Source organism: Somniosus microcephalus, chromosome 18, assembly GCF_052327205.1.
Source record: "Somniosus microcephalus isolate GS21.2 chromosome 18, FLI_Smic_1.0, whole genome shotgun sequence".
Lineage (NCBI taxonomy): Eukaryota > Metazoa > Chordata > Chondrichthyes > Squaliformes > Somniosidae > Somniosus > Somniosus microcephalus.
This window is the reverse complement of record NC_141004.1, coordinates 21,514,145-21,535,498: the sequence shown is the minus strand read 5'-3', so window position 1 is coordinate 21,535,498 and position 21,354 is coordinate 21,514,145. Positions and strand designations below refer to the sequence as shown.

Sequence of the window (21,354 nt, the reverse complement as noted above, 5' to 3'; positions counted from 1 at the left end):
GGCTCGGCGTCTGAAGGCTGCTGTGGCTGTTGTGGCGGGGCGTCTGGATGAGACATCTTAAAATTTAGTCAATAAAATTGATATACCTATCAATTCGTCCAATGAAAAGCGACGAGTTAGGAAGGTAACTATAGGTTTTTATTGACTAAATAACAGAGCCCACCCTCATGGGTGATCGGATCCAGCAAGGAGGAATACCAGCCAGTCGACTACCTTTATACCTGGGCAGGTAGGTGGAGCCATGGGCGGAGTCAGTGATGGTCAGCCCAGGTATAACAGTGTGACAAGAGGCGACCTCGTATAGTGATACAACAGTGAGAACAGTGAGAACAATATAACAGTGATAACTATAGTGTAACGATAGTGAACGATAAAAGTGGTTTACCACATTAATCACATGTATAAAAGTGCCCAGACTGCGATAGACCCCAGCACAACTGAAGAAGTTGTGTGAATCTCTTCTGCTGACTACAGTTTTCTACAACACCGCATCAAGGAACAACATGAAGTGGTTAATCATTTCACTGGTCTGTATCCAGCTCTCTGAGTGTCTCTACCGGTAGGTCATTAAACCATTAAACTCATTTATATCAGCCAATTCGTGCACCATTGTGTACATCAGGCACCTGTTAGTTTCCAATACATTTCGTAGAATTTGCTTATTGTGACAGTGTCAGTTGTGGCTCAGTGTGAGTCAGGAAAGTTGTGGGTTCAAGTCCCACCCCAGGGACTTGAGCACATAAAGCTAGGCTGACACTCCCAGTGTTGTGCTGAGGGGGTGCTGCACTGTCGGAGGTGCCGTCTTTCGGATGAGGTGTTAAACCCATCTGCTCTCAGGTGGACGTAAAAGATCCCATGGCACTATTTCGACGAAGAGGAGGGGCGTTATCCCCGGTGTCCTGGGGCCAATATTTATCCCTCAACCAACATCACTAAAACAAATTATGTGGTCATTATCACATTGCTGTTTGTGAGAGCTTGCTGTGCGCAAATTGGCTGCTGCTTTTCCCACATTACAACAGTGACTACGCTCCAAAAGTACTCCATTGGCTGTGAAGTGCTTTGAGACGTCCGGTGGTCGTGAAAGACGCTATATAAATGCAAGTCTTTCTTTTTATTTAGGAACTGGTTGAGAAAATGTTCCTACACGTGATATATTTGAACTTGTTCGGTTTAGTTAAACCGCAACCACATCAACTTAAAGTTGCTACTCTTAAGTTGCGTGTGTTTATTTGCCGAGACCCTCAGACCAGCAGGGAGAGTAAACAGTAAGAATATCCCAGAGATCGTCACACTGCTCACCCTTTATCATTTCAGGGTGCCATTGTACAGGGGCAAGTCCATCCGAGAGATGATGAAGGAGCGCGGGGAGCTGAAGCAATTCTTAGAAACTCACAAATATGATCCCGCCTTGAAGTACCGGGCTTTGTACCCTGGGTACCAAGCAGAGACACGGGATGAACCACTTCTGAATGTCATGAATGTAAGTACAAAGAAAATCCGCTTCAGCAGGAATTAAAGTACCTATGGTCAACGTGTCGATGCTTAACCATGGGAGCGAGTTCCAGCAGAGGCGGATTTTCCTGCTCGCCTACCTTTACAGGCAAACTTGTTGACTCGAAGTAACAACAGAAAATGCTGGAAAAACTCAGCAAGTCAGGCAACATCCGTGGAGAGAAATTTGAGTTGACGTTTCGGGTTTGACCCTTCTTCAAAACTGGAGAGAAAAGGAACTAGATCGAAGGCAGGGCTGCGATCGGACAAAAGAATTAAAGAACCAAAAGAAGTAAAAGAGATTAGAAGCTAGACGAGATGGTAATAGGCTGTGATTAGGTGTAAAGTGTACTGGCAGGGCAGTTCTCGACTCGAAGTTCTGCAGCCGCTTTCATTTTTTTTCTTCACCCCGTTGTTGGGTGTCCCGGCTGAATTCCCTCACTTGAAAGGCTGAAGAGTGAGCAGAACTGAAAAAAAAGACTGCTGTAAATTGACTTCAGCCGAATTTTCATTTGAATTTGCCAAAAAAAAACAAAATTGATTGAAAGACTGGGTAATGTGCAGCTTATTGCCATTTCACTGCTGTAAGTGTTCAATGGGAATTGAGTTATGGGTTCATTTTAGGTTCTGCAATCGATGTGCATCACAAAATTCAGCAGGAATTGGCACTCTATGGGGAGTTCATTTTGGGCAAAAACAAAGCACAATAGTGCCACACTTCTAAGGTTGGGCTTCAGATATATTCTTTGGGCAGAGTGGAGGGAGCTTTATGATACATCTAGTCAACACTATGCTTGACTTTGGAATGCTTGATGCTGATACGGTGACGAAAGTAGAGAACTAATCTATTCCTCAGCGTGCAAGTTGTTACAAATTTGGTTCTGCTGTGAACCCCTTCTCGAGTACAATGGCATCACCCATAAGTGGTCAGAGCACCTTACTTTTGTAGGCAAGGGGGCGGACTGGCTCCCTCAAAGGGGTGCAGCTTTCTTTGGGATCCTCTCAGAAAAAAAAGGGGGGCACCAATAATACAGGGCTATGGAACCATTCAACTGGGGCACTTGGGAATTCTCTCGATTTCTCATATGGCCAGTCTGCCCGTTTGTGGGACTTGAATCAGGCTGCCTGACATCTGTCTGTAAGATGACGTGACCTGAGGGTGTAACAATAGTGCCTCCTTGTGGCCTGAACCAGATATTCATGTCTTTCATTCATGCACCTCTTCAATCTCTCTGAAGGCTGACCAATCGAACACTTGATGAGACGAGGCTTGATTTATTTCACAAGACATGAACATGCAGACCAACAGTTATGATCAGCTTCAGAAAACGCTGGGAAAACTCAGCAGGCCAGGCAACATCCGTGGAGAGAGAAATAGAGTCAACGTTTCGGGTCGAAACCCTTCTGCAAACTGAGTTTTTCCAGCGTTTTCTGGTGTTATTTCGGATTTCCAGCATCTGCAGTATTTTGCTATCGTATGATCAGCTTCACTTGTTTTAATCAGTACCATTGTTTTCACCTAATAATACAAACTAATAAATATGCTGTACTTCTCCACATTAATGGGTCATCTTACTTAATTAGAATAGCTCCTCTGCATTCTGTCCTTCACCCCAGGGAAGAACCCCCTCTGCCTGTAATCTCCTGGCTTTTCTATGCTCACCTAAGATCAGAATCCATCAGCCTAACTTGGCAATGACTATTGCATCAAATGAATAAAGTTGCCACAGCAGCAAGCTGTATCAACAATCACTTAACTGTTAAAATACTTTTTCAATGTACGAGCACGTTGGTTCCGGTGCCCATCTGAAATCTAACCTACATCTCCCAGCTCTGCTGTCCTTTGAACTTAACCCCTTGAGAGCTAAGCTGAATCATAGAATTTTTAACACATTTACAGCAAGGTTCCCCACCCCCCACCCCACCATGGCATCATAGGCGGAACATTCAAAGCGTGACAATCATTTTGATAAGCTCAAGAACTCATCAGAAAAGGAACTGTTGTGGGTTTTTATTCCAGCAAAAACTTATTTTGTAGAATTCTTTTTGGTTTCAATTGTGGTTATAGAGCCTGAAAACTGGAGCAAATGTCATTCAGTTCTTCTTTTCAATTGGCTGTTTAGAGTTTCTACAATGGATCCATTACTGTGGGCACCCCACCACAGAGCTTTACTGTCCTGTTTGACACTGGATCATCCAGCCTTTGGGTCCCATCCATCTACTGCAACAGCCCACCATGTGGTCAGTAAAAGTAACCGTTCTTGCGATTATATCTTCAGAATTCTTTTAAGATTCTGACTCAAATGACTTTCTATAGAACCTGAATTCTGAAATAATAGATGATGATTCATTCTTCTCTTTTCAGGCAACCATGCCAGATTTAATCCAACTCAGTCCTCAACATTCAGCACAAAGCGACAAACTTTCAGTTTCTCTTACGGCTCTGGGAGTCTGTCTGGATATTTTGGATATGATACAGTGGGCTAGATTTTCAGTCGCTTGCGCCAGCAGTTAGCGCCTTAAGAGAAGTGATTTCCGGGCACTATGCGTGTAGCGCCCGGGCGCAGCGCAGTTTGCGCCCCGCCCCAAATTAAGTTGCCCGTTAGCGCCGGCGCAAAGTTTAGCGCCCGCCCGGATGCGCGCGCAGAAAATGACGTCACATCCTCGTGCAACGCCCTTTGGCCGCCCCGATTGCAAACTTCAGTCGGACCGCCCCATTGTGCGGCGGGCGGCCGGAGCGTTTGGAAAAAGGAACGCAACACAACCAGCACGGGCCCTGGGGGGCGCTAATTAAAGGGAACGTCCTCTCCAGTATAAAGGCCAGCCTTTTTTCAGAAAACAGTCTTGTGCAACGCATTTCTGGAGACACAACAAGGAGGATAGCTAACTGGTTTCAAGCAGCAAGAGCCAGGTATTTTTGGGCTCAGGCCATAGCGCTGCAAGTGGCCATTTGGAAATTAGACTGTTTGCCAGGATTTGATGGGGGCTGCATGGGGTGCCAACGCGGAGCTGCAGCGCCATGTCCGTAGGGCTCGCAGACGCATTGTGAGAGGGGCAGCCCTGGCTAGAGGCAGAGGGGGCTACAGGCGTCGGCCACGTAGGCCTTACCCAGTCAGGCTATACCGCCAGCAGCGCTCCTACCTAAACATGAGTGCCGCGCGATGTGTTAAAAGGCTCCGATTCCGAAAGGAGGTGATTGCAGAGATCTGCCACCTGCTTCGCCGAGATCTGCGGCCAAAGCTCAGGTGCAGGACGTCTCTGTCGGTGGAAGTGAAGGTGACGGTGGCATTGAACTTCTATGCCACCGGCTCCTTCCAATACACTGCTGGGGACATAGCAAACATCTCCCAGTACGGCGCGCATCGCTGCATCCGCCACGTGACCGAAGCACTGTTCAGAAGGAGAAGCCAATTCATCTCCTTCCCCATGGCCCTCGAGAGCCAGCATCAGCGCGCATTGGGATTTGCCAGACTCGGAGAATTCCCCTTGGTGCAGGGCGCCATTGACTGTACGCATGTGGCTTTGCGGGCCCCTCTGGAGCATGGCGAGCAGTATCGCAACAGGAAGGGCTACCATTCTCTGAATGTGCAGCTGGTATGTGACCACAAGCAGCGCATCATGGCAGTCAATGCCAGCTTCCCAGGCAGCAGCCACGATGCCTTTATCCTGCGGCAGAGTACTGTGCATGACATGTTCCAGGCACAGCCTCCCGCAAGAGGATGGCTCATCGGGGACAAAGGCTATCCTTTGTGCACCTGGCTCATGACCCCGCTCCGCGCGCCCAGGACCGCTGCTGAAGAGGCCTACAACGAGAGCCATCAAACCACCCGCAACATCATCGAGCTAACTATTGGGGTCCTCAAGCAGCGGTTCCGCTGCCTTGATCGCTCCGGAGGAGCTCGCCAGTATTCGCCGGACCGGGTCTCCCAATTTGTGGTGGTTTGCTGCATGCTACACAACCTGGCTATCCGCAGGACTCAGGCACTGCCACCTGACGTTGGACCAGCACCTCAGGAGGAGGAGCAGGAGGAGCATGAGGAGGAGGAGGAGGAGGAGGAGCAGGAGTACGTTCCCAGGAGGGAGCGACCAGGGCCAAGGGCCGCACGACGCCACCTTATTACACGGTACTTCTAAGCCCCCTGTCAGGGAATGGCCAGGGGCCATGAGGGAAGATGAATGCAGCCGCTCCGCAAGCCCTCAGCCGGCGAAGCCAACAAACACTAAGAAGAACAACCATGGAGACTGCATGAATAAAGATAATTTTTTATTGCACAAAAATGAAAAGCCCTTCCCACATGAATCCCCAAAAACAATAAACGGGCCCCACAAAAAGCCCAACAAACGACTCACTCCCACAAACTGGGGAGGAGTCACTCCACCTTTCTTCAAACCGGGCCTCAACGTCGCAAAAAATAAGCCCTCCAAAAGCACAACCATGGGCAAAATAAAGATGGCCACCGCCATATTAAAGGAAAGCTGCCCACACCCTCTACTGAGTGGCCCGCGAGGGCGAGACCTTGGCCAGCCTTTTGCCTCCCCTGCCCGGCCTGCTGCTCCTTCGCAAGCTCTGCCCAGTGGCTGCTGCGAGGCTGGGGGAAGGCGCCTGAGGCTCAGATGCCCTTCCGCCAGATGCCGCTGGGGGGCGGCCTACACGGCGTTTGGGCCTCGAGGGGCCGTCTGCTGAGTGGCGCACCTGAGCCTGGCCACCATCAGCTGCAGCCGCTTGCCCTTGATGCCCCAGTGGGGGAATGGCGGCGACGGATGGCGCAATGTGGGCCAGCTGGCGTCTGGGATGCGCTGGCTGGTGCTGTGGCGCGATGGCACTCGGCCGGGCCCGCACTGCAGGATCCGCAGCAATCAGCCGAGGGGCGGCTTGCTGGGATGGTCCAGCGCGGCGGCTGCCCTGGCGATGCCTGCCTGAGACAGCGCGTGTGGCAGCAGTGAGTGCCCCTGTGGTCCTGGTGTGCGCGCGCATCACATCCGCCAGGGTCTTGACGGCATCAGTCAGCATGCGGCCACTCGCGGCAGTTGCTGCCCCGAACTCGCGCACACTGGTCGCCAGCGACTCGATGGCCTCAGGCATGCGCCCCACCATGCTCATGAGCTCCGTGTGGCGCCGGTCCGAGTCGTCGGCCATCTTATCCAGCTTCCGCACCTCCTCCGAAGTGAAGGTGTCCGGACTGGAGTCGCGACTCTCCCGCTGGGGAGGAGGGGGCCGAACTAGGGGACCCTTGCCGCGTTGGTGACGGCGAGTGTGCCGAGCAGCAGCACTCCCCTCTGATCCTTCCCCCCTTTGGGGGGAAGGCCGCGGGCCACGCGCACGGCTGCTGGGTGGCTGGACGCCACTGGTCCCAGAAGCTGCATTGCCCTGCGACAGTTCCTCCAGGCACTCATCCAGTGAGGAGGTGTCAAGCATTTCCTCCTCTCCTGCGGGACGTGACTGTTCCCCCGAAGGTCCGGCTTGCTCCTCCTCCTCCTCCTGGTCAGAGGTGCTGTCACTGGCAGCTTCAGGGTCCTGGTTGTCACCAGCTGAAAGCAGGAATGCACAAGAGTAGCTTCAGAGTGAGGAGACGGCGTCAGCGAGGGAGTTAGGACTGGTGGGATTCAGCGCATTGGTGGGACAGTGGCAAAGGAGGTAGCTCGGGTGGGCCAGTGCGACGCGAGAGGGCCAAAAGGCGAGGTCCTTACCATTGCCGGGCAGTGGAGGGTCGGATACACCGCACGCTGTGGGGACAATCACATGGGCTCCCATGAGCACACACACGCGCTCCTCCAGCCGAGTGAGCTTCTGCAGCTTGGCGCGGCCACCCCTGGCACGGGCCTGGCGATTAAACGCTACTTTAGCCTGCAAGAGAAAGGACGGGCTGTAAGTGCGCAGTGAAGCCCTGATGTAGTATGCACTGCCTCCCATGGTGGAATAGCTTGGACAGAGTGAAGCCCTGATGTAGAGTGCACTGCCTCCCATGGTGGAATAGCTTGGACAGAGTGAAGCCCTGATGTACTGTGCACTGCCTCCCATGGTGGAATAGCTTGGACAGAGTGAAGCCCTGATGTACTGTGCACTGCCTCCCATGGTGGAATAGCTTGGACAGAGTGAAGCCCTGATGTACTGTGCACTGCCTCCCATGGTGGAATAGCTTGGCCAAAGTGAAGCCCTGATGTACTGTGCACTGCCTCCCATGGTGGAATAGCTTGGCCAAAGTGTAGAGTGCCGAATGGCCATTTGATGCTCATGACTGTCCCAATGCTGCTGGCTGAGGGCTGGCCAATAGGACTTTCAGCTCCCTTTGCCCATCATGTCAGGTGTACATGCAAGAATGAGGAGGAGACTGGAAAGGCTACTCACCTTCACAATCCTGGTCAGATCGTTGTATTTTTTACGACATTGTTTGTGGGTCCTGGGGGCATCGCCGGTGAACGTCACCCTCTGGGCGATCTGCTTCCAGGCTTTGGTGTAGTCATGGTGGGTTGGATTCCTACCACTCTCTGGAAACAAGATCTTGCGCCTCACCTCCAGAGCTGTGACCATTATGTCCAGATCACCCTCTGAGAAGCGCAGGGCACGCTGACGGGCCTTCTCTGGCGTTGCCATGACTCCCTGGGGCTGAGCAGCAGTGTTGAGGCCTCTTTGCAAGGCTGCAGTATGCAGGGCGTGGCAGCAGACCAATTCGTCCCTTCCCCCTTTAACAGCTGGTCGGCACCACGGGGTCTGCTGTCAGTGCAAAAATGACCGCACCCGCGCTGCGCCCCGCCTGGGCGCTATCCCTCTGGACCGCCGGCTTAGCGCCTAAAGGTAGGAGTGGAACGCCTCTTTTAGCGCTCCACCACTCTCTTAGGGCGAAGCCACTGAATTTCCGGCAACGGGGCGCTACTTTGGGGCGGGCGCTAACTTCGGGCGGGCGCTAAGGTTAGCGCCCCAAAACTGTCTATACTGAAAATCTAGCCCAGTGAATGTAAGTACTGAACATAGGAACAGGAGGAGGCCGTTGTGCCCCCCGAGCCTGTTCCACCATTCAATGAGATCATGGCTGATCTGCGACCTAACTCCAAATATCCGCCTTTGGCCCAAATCCCTTAATCCCTTTGGGTAACCAAAATCTATCAATCTCAGATTTAAAATGAGCGATTCATCTAGCGTCAATTGCCGTTTGCGGAAGAGAGGTGAAGCAAAAGAAGAAATAGCAGAGCCCCTGACCATCATTTTCCAATCCTCTCTGGCTTCAGGTGTGGTGCCGGAGGACTGGAGGACCGCTAATGTGGTACCGTTTGGGACTAACTTTTAGTGGGGAATTTAACAGCGTACTTACTGCGGAAGAGCCGAGGTTTTCATCAGTTTCACTGATTGCCGGCTCTGTGACGGGGGTGGGTTGGGGGGCACAGCGAAGCCTGTGTCGGAGCTGCGAATGACAGACCGCAACTTCAGGGTTTCCGCCTGCGCGTGCGCCAGATCTCAAAGTTGCCGTCAGTTTCAAAGGCGGAATGAGGGAGAGCGCTGCCAGTTCACCATCATCCCGACCGTAAATTGTGGGCTAATATCTTAAATTGAGGCCACGATGAGAATACAGTTTAATTTTCCAGTTTTTGTTCTTTGCTTTAATTTACAGTCTCATGGCACAAATTGATCAGGTAAAAATATAAATAGCAGCCTGCCTGGAGGTGTGGAGACAGATAATGTAACCGGGTAGTGTATGGGTCAGCCATACCAAGGAGTGGTAAACTCTGGTTTAAACCAGCAATATCTCACACTATCACAAGATGAGACAAAGAACTGAGCATGCTCCCATCTTAGCTCATTCCTCCAAAACAGAAATGTAATATACTTCATAAGAACATAAGAAATAGGAGCAGGATTAGGCCTTTTGGCCCCTCGAGCCTGCTCCGCCATTTAATAAGATCATGGCTGATCTGATCTTGGGCTCGGCTCCATTTCCCTGCCCGCTCCCCATAACCCTTCACTCCCTTATTGTTCAAAAGTCTGTCTACCTCCACCTTAAATATATTCAATGACTCCGCCTCCACAGCTCTCTGGGGCAGAGAATTCCACAGATTTACAATCCTCTGAGAGAAGAAATTCCTCCTCATCTCTGTTTTAAATGGGCGGCCCCTTATTTTGAAACTATGGCCCCTAGTTCTAGATTCCCCCATGAGGGGAAACATCCTCTCTGCATCTACCCTGTCGAGCCCCTTTAATATCTTATATGTTTCAATAAGATCACCTCTCATTCTTTTAAACTCCAATGAGTATAGGCCCAGCCTGCTCAACCTAAGCATTTGGGTTTGTCGATTGCTGCTCCACGGTGCCGCAACATGCTAAGTGACGAGCCAAATACGGGCAGATTTCTTTCAATCTTATGTGTCGAGTTCTCTGTCTCATCCAGCGCTGTCTGAGGAGATGACAAACAGATGAGGAAAATCAGAGCAGAGAATCCTGTCACACTCTGCTTAAATGCACCCTATGTTCGAGCTATAGAGTAGCATTATTGTTCTACAGCAGCGGTTTGGTGATTTCCCCTCTTAGTTGGAAGCCATCTTGCGGTTGCGAACACTTTGAATGAGGAAGAAAATGAAAGAATTAATTTGAGGACGGGGCAAACTGCTGATTATAAAATGATTTGTATTTAAATCTGTATTGCTGGGAATGGATCAGTCAGCAGGCAAATTAATGGAATCAATTATCAGCTCAATGGCATGATGTTTCTCAACTTAGCGCATTATTTTTCTTCCCAAGGTTGCCGGCATATCGATTCCACAGCAGGAGGTGGGCCTCAGTGAGAATGAACCAGGCAGTAACTTTTATTATGCTCCATTTGATGGAATCCTCGGTCTGGGCTACCCAGCGCTCTCAGGAGGACGGGCCATGCCTGTGTTTGACGACATGCTAAATGACAATCTGGTGTCAGAGCCTCTGTTTTCTGTGTACTTGGCCAGGTAATATATAAGTGTTAGGGGTCTGCAGATCTTGGTACAGGAAACTTTGTGCTATCCGGCACCGACGGGACCGAGCTGTTGCCGTCCCATCAAACCAGCGCTAATGTTGAAACATACGGAGATTTTGAGCCCCGTATCTGGCAACAAACCCTACAGCTTCTAAACAGTCGGCCGTACCTTGCAAGCGTCTCTGTAGCTTAGCAACAGCTTCAGCGAGACCTTGCAGAGCCTGACTGGTGAAAAAAAAGCAACGAAAAGAAAAAAACCTAACGAAACGGCTCCTGATTTTTGCCGGTGGCTCGAGGATTCCGCACAGTTAACCTCCGGATAAACCAAAGTTTCCTGTACTTGCAATAGGACTTCATGGATTTAACCAATAGATTGCTGTTTAGAGCAAAGCCAGTTGGGAGGAATGCCGAGATAAAAGTTTGTAGCAATCCTTTAGTCCTCAAATGGCTAATCAAAAATGTAAGTAGCTGTCCTAGTGGCAACCCATATACATGTTTCTGTGTGTTCCTTGTAAACCACAGCACATTTTAATCTAAATCTAATTTGTAATGTGACTGAGTCACAACATGTGATAGTGGATTGGCGGTTAGGATCAGATCAGCCATGATCTTATTGAATGGCGGAGCAGGCTCGAGGGGCCGATTGGCCTACTCCTGCTCCTATTTCTTATGTTCTTATGTTCTTATGTTATAGGAAGCATTGTGGTGTACGAGTCTGAAAAGGAGGTCTAAATGAACACAATAGAACCTTTCTAATCATAATTTCAATCAAAGTCTATTAGTTTTAGAAATATTTATCTTAATGGCCTAATTTATCTTAACTCCAGGGCCTCGCCCCTGCCCGTCTCTGTAATTTCTTCCAGCCCTGCAACCCCACCCCAGATCTCTGCGCTCCGCCTATTCTGGCCTCTTGAGCATCCCCGATTTTAATCACTCCACCATTCGCGGCCGTGCCTTCAGCTGCCTCGGCCCTAAGCTCTGGAATTCCCTCCCTAAACCTCTCCATCTTTCTCCTCCATTAAGACGCTCCTTAAAACCTACCTCTTTGACCAAGCATCTGCCCTAATATCTCCTTATGTGGCTCGCTGTCAAATTTTGCTTTATAACGCTCTTGTGAAGCACCTTGGGACGTTTTACTATGTGAAAGACGCTATATAAATGCAAGTTGTTGTTGTTAACTACATTATTCACCCTGAAACATTCATGTGCTCCAAATAAGTTTAAGAGATAAACATTTATTTAAGGTGTCAGAGTGGTGGGGGAAGAGGGATACGAGCTTCAGTCAAGAGTTCAAAGGTGGGTGAGGGGAAGAGTTATGTTGGACCATGAAATGCATTAGGTGACCCTGAAATATTTCATGTATATTCCAGGACTCCAAATAGTAATGATGGTGGTCAAGTGATATTTGGAGGAATCGACAGCAGTCTTTACTCAGGTCAGATGTTCTGGACTCCAGTTATTCAAGAACTGTACTGGAACATCGGCATTCAAAGGTAAGTGGGAAAGGAGTGATACAAGAACACTGCAGTTGAACAATCACCCTGGCAATGGGGTGGTGCTGGCTGCAGATCGCTTGGAGGATCACAGTACATTTCTGTAATGTGATCCAAAACAAACAGCATTGTTATTTCAGAAAAAAATTAATGTTTTACTAATACTGCAAAATAAAATACTGGCTTTGAAATGATACTGTGCAAATATTAGCATACGGACGCATAAAATGTTCATATGAAATCCTATTGTCTGCTATTTTAATGGACAAATGTTTAAAATAAGTGGGTTGCTGGTTGTGGAGAGGCTTGGTCCCCTGAAGAGGGAATGCACTGAGACTTTGCATGCTAATATTCGAAGTGTAATTTTGTGGTTGCTGCCTTATTGCGCCAATTCTTGTGTCTTTTAGGACTCAAGGAATTTGTGGTAAACTAAAATTTCCATTAAACCCTGCAAGCCCACCCATTTTCAACTGAACTTAATCCTATCAACTCAAGTTCTCATCCACTCCTTCAAACTCTTCACTCCCCTAAAACAAATCTTGCTGCTTCTTGAAGCCAGTCATACTTCTATTACCTTCTCTAATAACGTATTCTACAAGGTAATTTCCCATTGTGTAAAAGAAATCTCTCTAATTTCCCTTCTCCCTCCTAACTTCCCAATTTGTAACTTGGGTCTCTTAGTATTTCAACTCATCACCGTAATGAGCAATTTGCTCAGATCAACTTTGTAACTGTCTTTCATGATCTAAAGAGAACTCGTTTTTCAATATTCATCATTGGGAGTTCAGAGAATATTTTTTGCAGATATTGAGTGTTTGTGTAATTTGGTGATTTTATAGATCTTTTAGTACTCAATGGAATAACATAATGGACCTCTTTGAATGCCAATATTTCTTTCAGGTCTTAATTTTTTTTTCCTAATAGAAAGATTGAGTTATGCATTTTAAAATATTACAAAAAGGTTTACAAAACGTGCGGATTGTACTTAGTTGGAATTGTGCTTCATATAAATTTTAGATAAAAAAGAAAAATCGCATGGAAGGAAGTCCCACGCTGGTTGTTTGCATCCTGTGTGAAAAATTTGGGGCAGTCTATGGCCAGTGCCCTGTGGGCATGAATCGATGGAACAAAACTACCCCTTAATTTAGCACTCACTCAGAGAAGCTAAATGATGGTTTGTGTGGGAAGTGGAAAAAATATTAAGCAGCACTGTCTTTTGAGATGTGCTCAAGAGGATGAGGAAATCTTTTGGAAGGGGTGTGGGACATAAGAACATAAGAATTAGGAGCAGGATTAGGCTATACAGCCCCTTGAGCCTGCTCCGCTATTCAATAAGATTATGGCTGATCTTCAACCTCAACTCCACTTTCCCGCCTGATCTCCATATCCCTTGATTCGCCTAGAGTCCAAAAATCTATCGATCTCAGCCTTGAATATACTCAACGATTCAACACCCACAGCCCTTTGAGGTAGAGAATTCCAAAGATTCACAACCCTCTGAGTGAAGAAATTCCTCCTCATCTCAGTCTTAAATGGGACTAATTGAATAGATCTTTCAAAGAGCCAGCACAAGCACGATGGGCCAAATGGCCTCCTTCCAAAGCTATGATGGTTCTATGATTCTAAGTGACTGCTTTGTTTTTGCTACAGGAGCTATCACGAATGCAATTCTGTCTTTCAGTGTGCTTCTCAATGGCCAGCCTACCTTCTGTTCACAAGGATGCCAAGCTATCGTCGACACCGGAACCTCCCAAATCACTGTCCCATCTGAGTACTTAAATACACTGTTACAGGAAATCGGTGCATATCAGAGTCAGAACGGTGAGGTAAGCTGTTGTGACAAGTGCCAATTGATTCTGGATCTGCAGCGTGGCTGGGAATGTTACACCATACTGGCAATAGAAGGATTGCAGATTAATTGATGGAATCTATAATTAATGCTCACCTGGTCATATTTATCACTGCTAAATTATATTGCATTAACTGATGGAAAAATAGTCCACTATCTGTATCCAAACAGTGTACATCCTATTTTACTAAATAAAAGGCTAGAAATTCCCTGCCTTAGCGCCTCCCGTTAGTGCCTCCGGCAGGGGTTGGGTGGGGGCGATAACAGGGCACTAAGGACTTACCACCCGGGTGTGGCGATGTTACCGCTGCCTGCAAAATTCACCTGGTGGTTTGCGGTGGCGGTAACCCCTAGTGCCACGATCTCCTGCGCCAGCCATCTATCAGCCCGGCACTCTGCTGCAGTGCATCGGGCTGATCGGGCCGGATCGCGGCTGCCGTCGGGGACCGGGTAAGTTTTTTTCCTTGCAGAGCCTGCAGTGATGGCCCTTCCCTTGAAGGGAGGGAGGGAGCCTTCCAACGCGGCAGCGCTGCAACTTCTGCACTGCCTGTGTCCTTTAGCGCTCCAGGAATGAAGTGGAGCGCTTGATATAGCGTTCCACTTCCTTCCTGGAGCGCAAAACCGAATTTTTTAAAAGTTGAGAAAAATTAGCACCTGGTGCTAATTTTCTCAACTTTTGGAAGATAGCGCCCCAAATGGGTCTATAATGAATTTCTCCCCCAAAGTTTTTAAGGAATGGTATTGCTTAATGGCGCTTAAGGGAGAATGGGCATGTCACAGTGGGTTAGGCCACTATCCAATATGATTGTCTCTTTTCTCTGACATCTGGAAGGAGCTTAAGTAAAATGGGCTTGAGCCTCAATTCCTAGAGAACATACTTGAATAACAATCGGCTGCTGCATGCAAAGAGGTCATAGGTCATGTTATGTGGGAAATGGGGCTGATAACATTGGTGTAATAGTGAGTACTCTTCTTTGGTAGTAGTTAGGTCACAATTTGGGGCAGTATAGTAGAAGCTTTATTGTGCATTTAACGTGACGCTATACCTGAACCTGCGGACCTTAATGCTGATAATGGGCTCCAAAAGTAGGATAACATTCCATTCCAAAGTACTAGGATCATCGACCTGGAGAAATAAAAACATTCACCAAAAAAAAGAAGTTAACGTAATTTTTTAAAATTCGCTTATGGGATGTGGGCGTCATTGGCAAGGCCAGCATTTATTGCCCATCCCTAGTTGCCCTTGAAAAGGTGGTGGTGAGCCGCCTTCTTGAACCGCTGCAGCCCGAATGGTGCTCAGCAAAATGACAAGTTAAAGACCGATGAGGAGCTGGTTCAGCCCATCTTAGCTCATTCACCAGAGACAAAACGTATTCAGGCCATCACTTCATCCAACTGGATCTTGAATGAACCGAAGGTTTTTTTTTCCACTACCTTACCAAGAAGACATTGCATGAAGATGTTCTTCCTGATATCAGTTCTAAGATGTCCTTTCATCTCTTTTAGCCTATGCCCCTTTGCCCTCCAGGTGTGACTTACTTTGATGGTGTGCTCCAAATTTACCTTATCTATGCCATAGTCTCAGGATAAGGGGTCGGCCATTTAGGACTGAGATGAGGAGAAATTTCTTCACTCGGGGTTCTGTGAATCTTTGAATTTCTCTATCCCAGAGGACTATGGATGCTCAGTCATCGAGTATATTCGAGGCTGAGATCGATAGATTTTTGGACTCGAAGGGAATCAAGGGATATGGGGATCGGGCAGGAAAGTGGAGTTGAGGGTGAAGATCAGCCATGATCTTATTGAATGGCGGGGCAGGCTCGAGGGACCATATGGCCTACTCCTGCTCCTAATTCTTAAGTAATATTTTATATCACACCTCCTACCAAGGCTAAAAAGTTATGGTTTCTGCTGTCATTCCTCATAACTAAATCGCCTGAGGCTAGGAATCAGCCTGGTTGACTTCTCACTACGTAATCTTATTGTCTATATCTTGGTAACTAAAACTAGACATGGTACTTAAGGGGCAGTCTGACCAGTGCATTGTTCGGTTTCTGTGCAACATCCACTGATTGATACTCTACTGATTTAACAGTATGGTTCAGCAAACTATTTGCTTTGTTCATTGCTGCTCCTCAATGATATGCCAAGTGCCAAGTCTACAAAAACCCTCAAGTCCCTTTCAACTTTGCCTTTAGCTAGTTCTGTCCATAATGTGCATATCAAACCTATTCTTTCTTCCAGTGTGCACCACCCAATCTGATCATAACAGGACCAGTTCACATGATAGCAGGATATTGAAATCAGGCTCTTTACCTCAGGATTTTTACTTGAATACCTTAATGTGAATAGCTATGTTAATGTTAATGTGGTATAAATAGAACACAAAGTGCAGGGGCTCTGAAGTGTATTAGCCCCATTTCCGACTCGAGTTTGATAACCTATCCAAACAGGTTGTTTGTGAAATAAATTGTACACCCCATGCTATTTATTTTCTATTGGTATTAATTATACATAAATCCTGAGTGTTGTCTGCTCTATTTAACAGTATGTTGTCAACTGTAACAACATCGCACAGATGCCTTCTTTGACTTTTATGATCAACAAAGTTGATTTCACACTTCCTCCATCAGTATACATCCTTCAGGTATGTATGTTCTAACAACAACATCACTTGGAGTTAGCTTTCCCTGTGAGGTGTTAAAGTTCAGAATGGCCCCATGGCAGAAGCTTGGTTGCTTTTTATGGTATATCATCAGAGGGAAGGGGAATGATTCTTTTTTATGTGTAATTCTCTTCTCTCTTTTATAATCCCGCTCTCATCTATCCTGCCTCGGATAATGTAATTTTTCAGCCAGATAGGCAAGAGGCTTTGGCCCTCAAGAGTCTCTTGGTTACCTTCAGTACAATTTACTGATTCTCCTCCAGCAAAACCCCAGATTAAATGGAGCGATGTCCGAGCGTGTGGCACTCCCTTTAGAGGCCTGGTTGAGAATCAGCGAACCTCCTTTGGAGGGTGATTTACATTCAAATTTGATGAATCCACTACAACATGGGAGCCATATTCTGGACTGTAGCAGCCTATATCCAACAACAACAACTTGCATTTATATAGCGCCTTTAACGTAGTAAAATGTCCCAAGGCGCTTCACTGCAGCGATTATAAAACAAAATTTGACACCGAGCCAGATGAGGAGAAATTAGGGCAGATGGCCAAAAGCTTGGTTTTAAGGAGCATTTTAAAGGAGGATAAAGAGGTTTAGGTGAGGGGCGGCGGGGGTGAAATTCCAGGGCTTAGGGCCTTGGCAGCTGAAGGGATAGGGGTCAAGGGATATGGGGAGAAAGGGATCAAGGGGTATGGGGAGAAAGCAGGACAGGGTACTGAATCTGGATGATCAGCCATGATTGCATTGAATGGCGGAGCGGGCTCGAGGGGCCGAATGGCCTACTCCTGCTCCTATCTTCTATGTTTCTATGTTTCTATGGCACAGTCACCAATGGTTGAGCGATCATAACCAGGGATGCTCAAGAGGCCAGAATTAGAGGAGCGCAGATATCTCGGGAGGTGTTGTGGGGCTGGAGGAAACTAGAGATAGGGAAGGGGGCGAGTCCATGGAGGGATTTGAAATCCATCACTACATAATCATACATTGAGTAAAAAAACAAATGCATCAGGATAATATAACAGGGTTTATCTCTTTTGGTAAAGTTGCCTCTAAAATTAGTTCTTCTCACAGGACTAGAAAGCTTGGTGCAGAAAATAATATAGATTTCTATGCACTCCTTAGCCTGATCTGAAGCTAATTGATAGGTTAAAAAAAAGATTTAACCATACTCGGATCTCTTCTGCAAATGAGTCTAATGGAGTATCACTATCTTACAGGAAAATGGATACTGTATTGCTGGGTTTGAGCCCACCTATATCCCTCCTCCTACCCGAGATGGACCACTGTGGATTCTGGGGGATGTCTTCCTTGGAGCATTCTATTCTGTTTTTGACAGAGGGAACAACAGAGTGGGATTCGCTCAGGCTGTCTAAGGGACATGCGTTCTAATTTAGTTTGATATTTCAGCAAATAAAGCAGTGCCTTTTAAACCATGCATTTCTCTCCTACAAAGCAATCTCTACCTTGACAAACTGATTTCAATGGGGAGGAACATCAGGCAGTTTCGATAACGGGCAGAAGATCTGCAACATCAGTTTTACGGCCAGATGCCAAGTTGTAAATCTACCCCTAAGTCTTTGCAGTAGATGGACGAGTGTCTTTTAGTCAAGCTTACTGTGAATGAGCTTTACGTTGGGTTATGTTTTACTCTTATGATAGCAAAATACTGCGGATGCTGGCAATCCAAAATAACAACAGAAAACGCTGGAAAAACTCAGCAGGCCAGGGCAGCATCGGTGGAGAGAGAAAGAGAGTCAACGTTTCAGGTCGGATGACCTTTCGTCAGAACTGGAAAAAAGCAGGAAATGGAAAGCAGGTTTAGGGGCTGGGAAAAGGGGGAGAGGATGAAAGAACAAAAGGGAAGGTCAGTGATAGGATAGAAAGCAGGAGAGATTAAGAGGCATTGAGAGATATTCAGAGATATTCAAGGTGAGAGGAGGTGGTAATGGGACAGGTTAAGGAATAAAGGATGGCTCTAGATGGGTTGTGAATTGCGCTGGCAGAATGAAGGACAGCTGCCATCGCTGTCTAGCATCCACCCTGCCTGTTTGCTGAAATATTGGTCTTTATTTAGTGAAGCCAGTATGTCCAATGATTTCATTTGTTGTGAAACAATAAATGCAAAAAATAAAATAAACCTGCAACACAAAAATCAACGTCTTATCGTTCTTTGTTGCTACAGTAAACTCTTGCTTAAACGGCACTTAATTATCCGGAATACTTTAATAACCGGCAAAATAGATAACCGGTAATCTTGCCGAATCCATCCAGCACTCGTTTTGCCGAGTCCGAGTCTCCCGCGGTGGCCGAGTTAGTCAGTGGCTTTTATTTTTGTTTGTGTTAAAAATTGCCTTGGTAGGTATACCTCTCTGTTATCCAGAATTTCTCATCAACCGGCACCGTCCTGGTCCCATAGGTGCCGGGTAAGAAAGAGTTTACTGTATATAGAATCATAGAGGTTCTCAGCACAGAAGGAGGCCATTCGGCCCATCGTGTTGGTGCCGGCTCTTTGTTATAGTAAAAATAATGGGGTAGAGTTTCAGCTATGGGTGCAATCGGTAAATTTAAACTTACATTTAAAATTCCTGATCTTTTGTGTTAGTTCGGCTGATTGCACTGACATTACTAGCGGAAACAAGCGGAAATTCAATCCCCTCATGTCCGGGGAAGTGTGAAATTTTGCAGACCAGACAACTTAAAAATCGGGGGGTGGGGGGGGGTGGGGGGAGTAATTTTCACCTTCACTTGAACAATTACATTAGGCGCTAAATTTAAATAAATTGACACATTGAATACATTTTGTAAATCAATGAGTTCCTCAATGCAATTAATGATTCAATTTCTGTCTGAATTTATTAATATGGAAACTTCACCTCTTATTATAAACCTACATATTTCGTCCATGAGCGTCGCCACAGGAGATCAACTTTGTTCCATGAAATATGTCAACATTTATTTTTATATTCATCAAATGTAGTGTGCTACCCTCATTTATGGACACCGTTCTAAATTTCCAGGTTTTGCAGCAGGTCTTCTCCCCAGTTGAGTGTCCTGTATCACGTCTCATTAAATGACAGCATCATCAAAGTTTGTAATACATTATGGTATATACAGCTACTCGATTGTCACATGTGTCACCACGTCAGCACTCCTATCTTTACAGAGGGCAAAGTGAAAACGACTCTAGCGAGATGAGACCCATTCGCAAGCTAGCTAACTCGAGCTAACTGGTTGTCTTTTGTCTTTACAAGAAGCCCAGTGCATAGAATCATAGAATCGTAGAAATTTACAGCACAGAAGGAGGCCATTCGGCCCATCGTGTCTGTGCCAACCGAAAAAGAGCTATTCAGCCTAATCCCACTTTCCAGCTCTTGGTCCATAGACTTGTAGGTTACGGCACTTCAAGTGCTTATCCAAGTACCTTTTAAATGTGATGAAGGTTTCTGTCTCTACCACCCTTTCAGGCAGTGAGTTCCAGACCCCCACCACCCTCTGGGTGAAAAAAGTTCTCCTCAACTCCCCTCTAATCCTTCTACCAATTACTTTAAATCTATGTCCCCTGGTTAATGACCTCTCTGCTAAGGGAAATAAGGTCCTTCCTATCCACTCTATCTCGGTCCCTCATAATTTTATACACTCAGCCATTCTAGTGTGAGAGACAGAAAAAATTCTCTGTCCTGCATTAAGTCTGTGTGTGGATACATGCTTATTCTGATTTAATGAATTCAGAATGGGTATTCCACAAACAATGATTGAAAACAAAGGAGACCCTCTATGTGGATAGCCATAGATGCTCAATTATATGACCACTGTAGCTAACTCACATTGTCTCCAAGCTACAGAAACTTAAATAATAAATAGTCTTCTGGCTGGCTATCTCTCTTTGGGTAGGAATTAATATTTCAAATCACTAAGGCTGCCACCCACGCTGTTCTGTCTGCTAGTTAAGTCAAAAATATATTCCCCTAGGAATTATCTCCTTGTAAGCTGAATCTATCATTATTGCAATATCATAACAAAATTAAAAGAAAATGCCGTACAGTCCAAATAGGTGAAAGTCCAAAATGTTAAGTACATACAAAGCGAAAAGTGTTGAGATAATTTGTTGGCTGGCCATATTGTTTTTCTTACATACTAAATATTATTATTTGACTGAAAAAATTATATTGGTATTGGAATATTGGCTTTATTTTGGAATCACCTCCATGTATATATTTTTGAATATTGGCTTTATGATAAAAACAAGCCTGGATAAAGCTTGCTGTTATCTCCATGCTACTGCAGATGCATCATCTAGAAAAGATTTATAACAATTCGAACAGCAGCTTGTAGTTACATAGCGCCCTTAACACTGTTCTAATCAAAGAAATGGACACTAAGCCAAAGAAAGGGAATGTTGCCAAGAACAGCATGCAGATGAGAAATAGGAGGGGGCGAAGGGCTCCAGAGGTAGGGGTGCGGGTGCGGGAAGAGAAGCCTTTGCAGGAGATGGTCTGGCTATGATTAGATAGATAAGAGCGGAATCAAGCTATGCAATCCCACTGAGGTGGACAGCAGAGGAGAGACGTTGGAAGAGGATGGTGCATTCAACCGTGTCAAAGGGGGCAGAGATGTTGAAGAGGATAAGGCACAATAATGCATGAAGGTCACAGTCACGAAGGAAAAATTAGTGTCCCTGCACCGGAAATTGAGCGGTTGCGCCCCAAGAGGGAAGCGGGGCGCTAATGGAAGCGCCCTGCATCCCTCTTGGGGCGCTGCGAGTCAATATCGCGGCATGTCGCGCCACGGTATTGTAGGCCTTCCTCCCCTTCTTAAAGGGGAGGGGCCTTGTGCAGTGCGACCCGGAGCCTGGCACTCAAGAGAAGTGCCGGTCTCTTGGAGTGCAGCTGGCACTCCGCAGGTGGGGGAGGGGGGGT

At 46.8% G+C, this 21,354-nt stretch overlaps 1 protein-coding gene across 1 annotated transcript; it reads left to right on the top strand.

Annotated features, from left to right (window-relative positions):
- The first annotated feature begins 503 nt into the window (after nt 1-503).
- LOC147105107 (gastricsin-like) lies at nt 504-17,811 on the top strand. Its single transcript, XM_086011188.1, has 10 exons — nt 504-559; nt 1,318-1,483; nt 3,618-3,735; nt 3,860-3,972; nt 4,771-4,776; nt 10,223-10,422; nt 11,801-11,923; nt 13,605-13,749; nt 16,321-16,419; nt 17,656-17,811. Exons 1-10 carry the CDS (start codon nt 504-506, stop codon nt 17,809-17,811), a joined length of 1,182 nt encoding a protein of 393 aa, XP_085867314.1.
- Nucleotides 17,812-21,354: the final 3,543 nt, after the last annotated feature.

What these genes read in the sequence shown, in the direction of transcription:
- LOC147105107 (XM_086011188.1), top strand. Translation starts at nt 504, where the DNA reads ATGAAGTGGTTAATCATTTCACTGGTCTGTATCCAGCTCTCTGAGTGT. An exon ending in CTCTCTGAGTGTCTCTACCG is followed by an intron (nt 560 to 1,317) that starts GTAGGTCATTAA and finishes TTATCATTTCAG; the next exon opens with GGTGCCATTGTACAGGGGCA. An exon ending in CACTTCTGAATGTCATGAAT is followed by an intron (nt 1,484 to 3,617) that starts GTAAGTACAAAG and finishes TTGGCTGTTTAG; the next exon opens with AGTTTCTACAATGGATCCAT.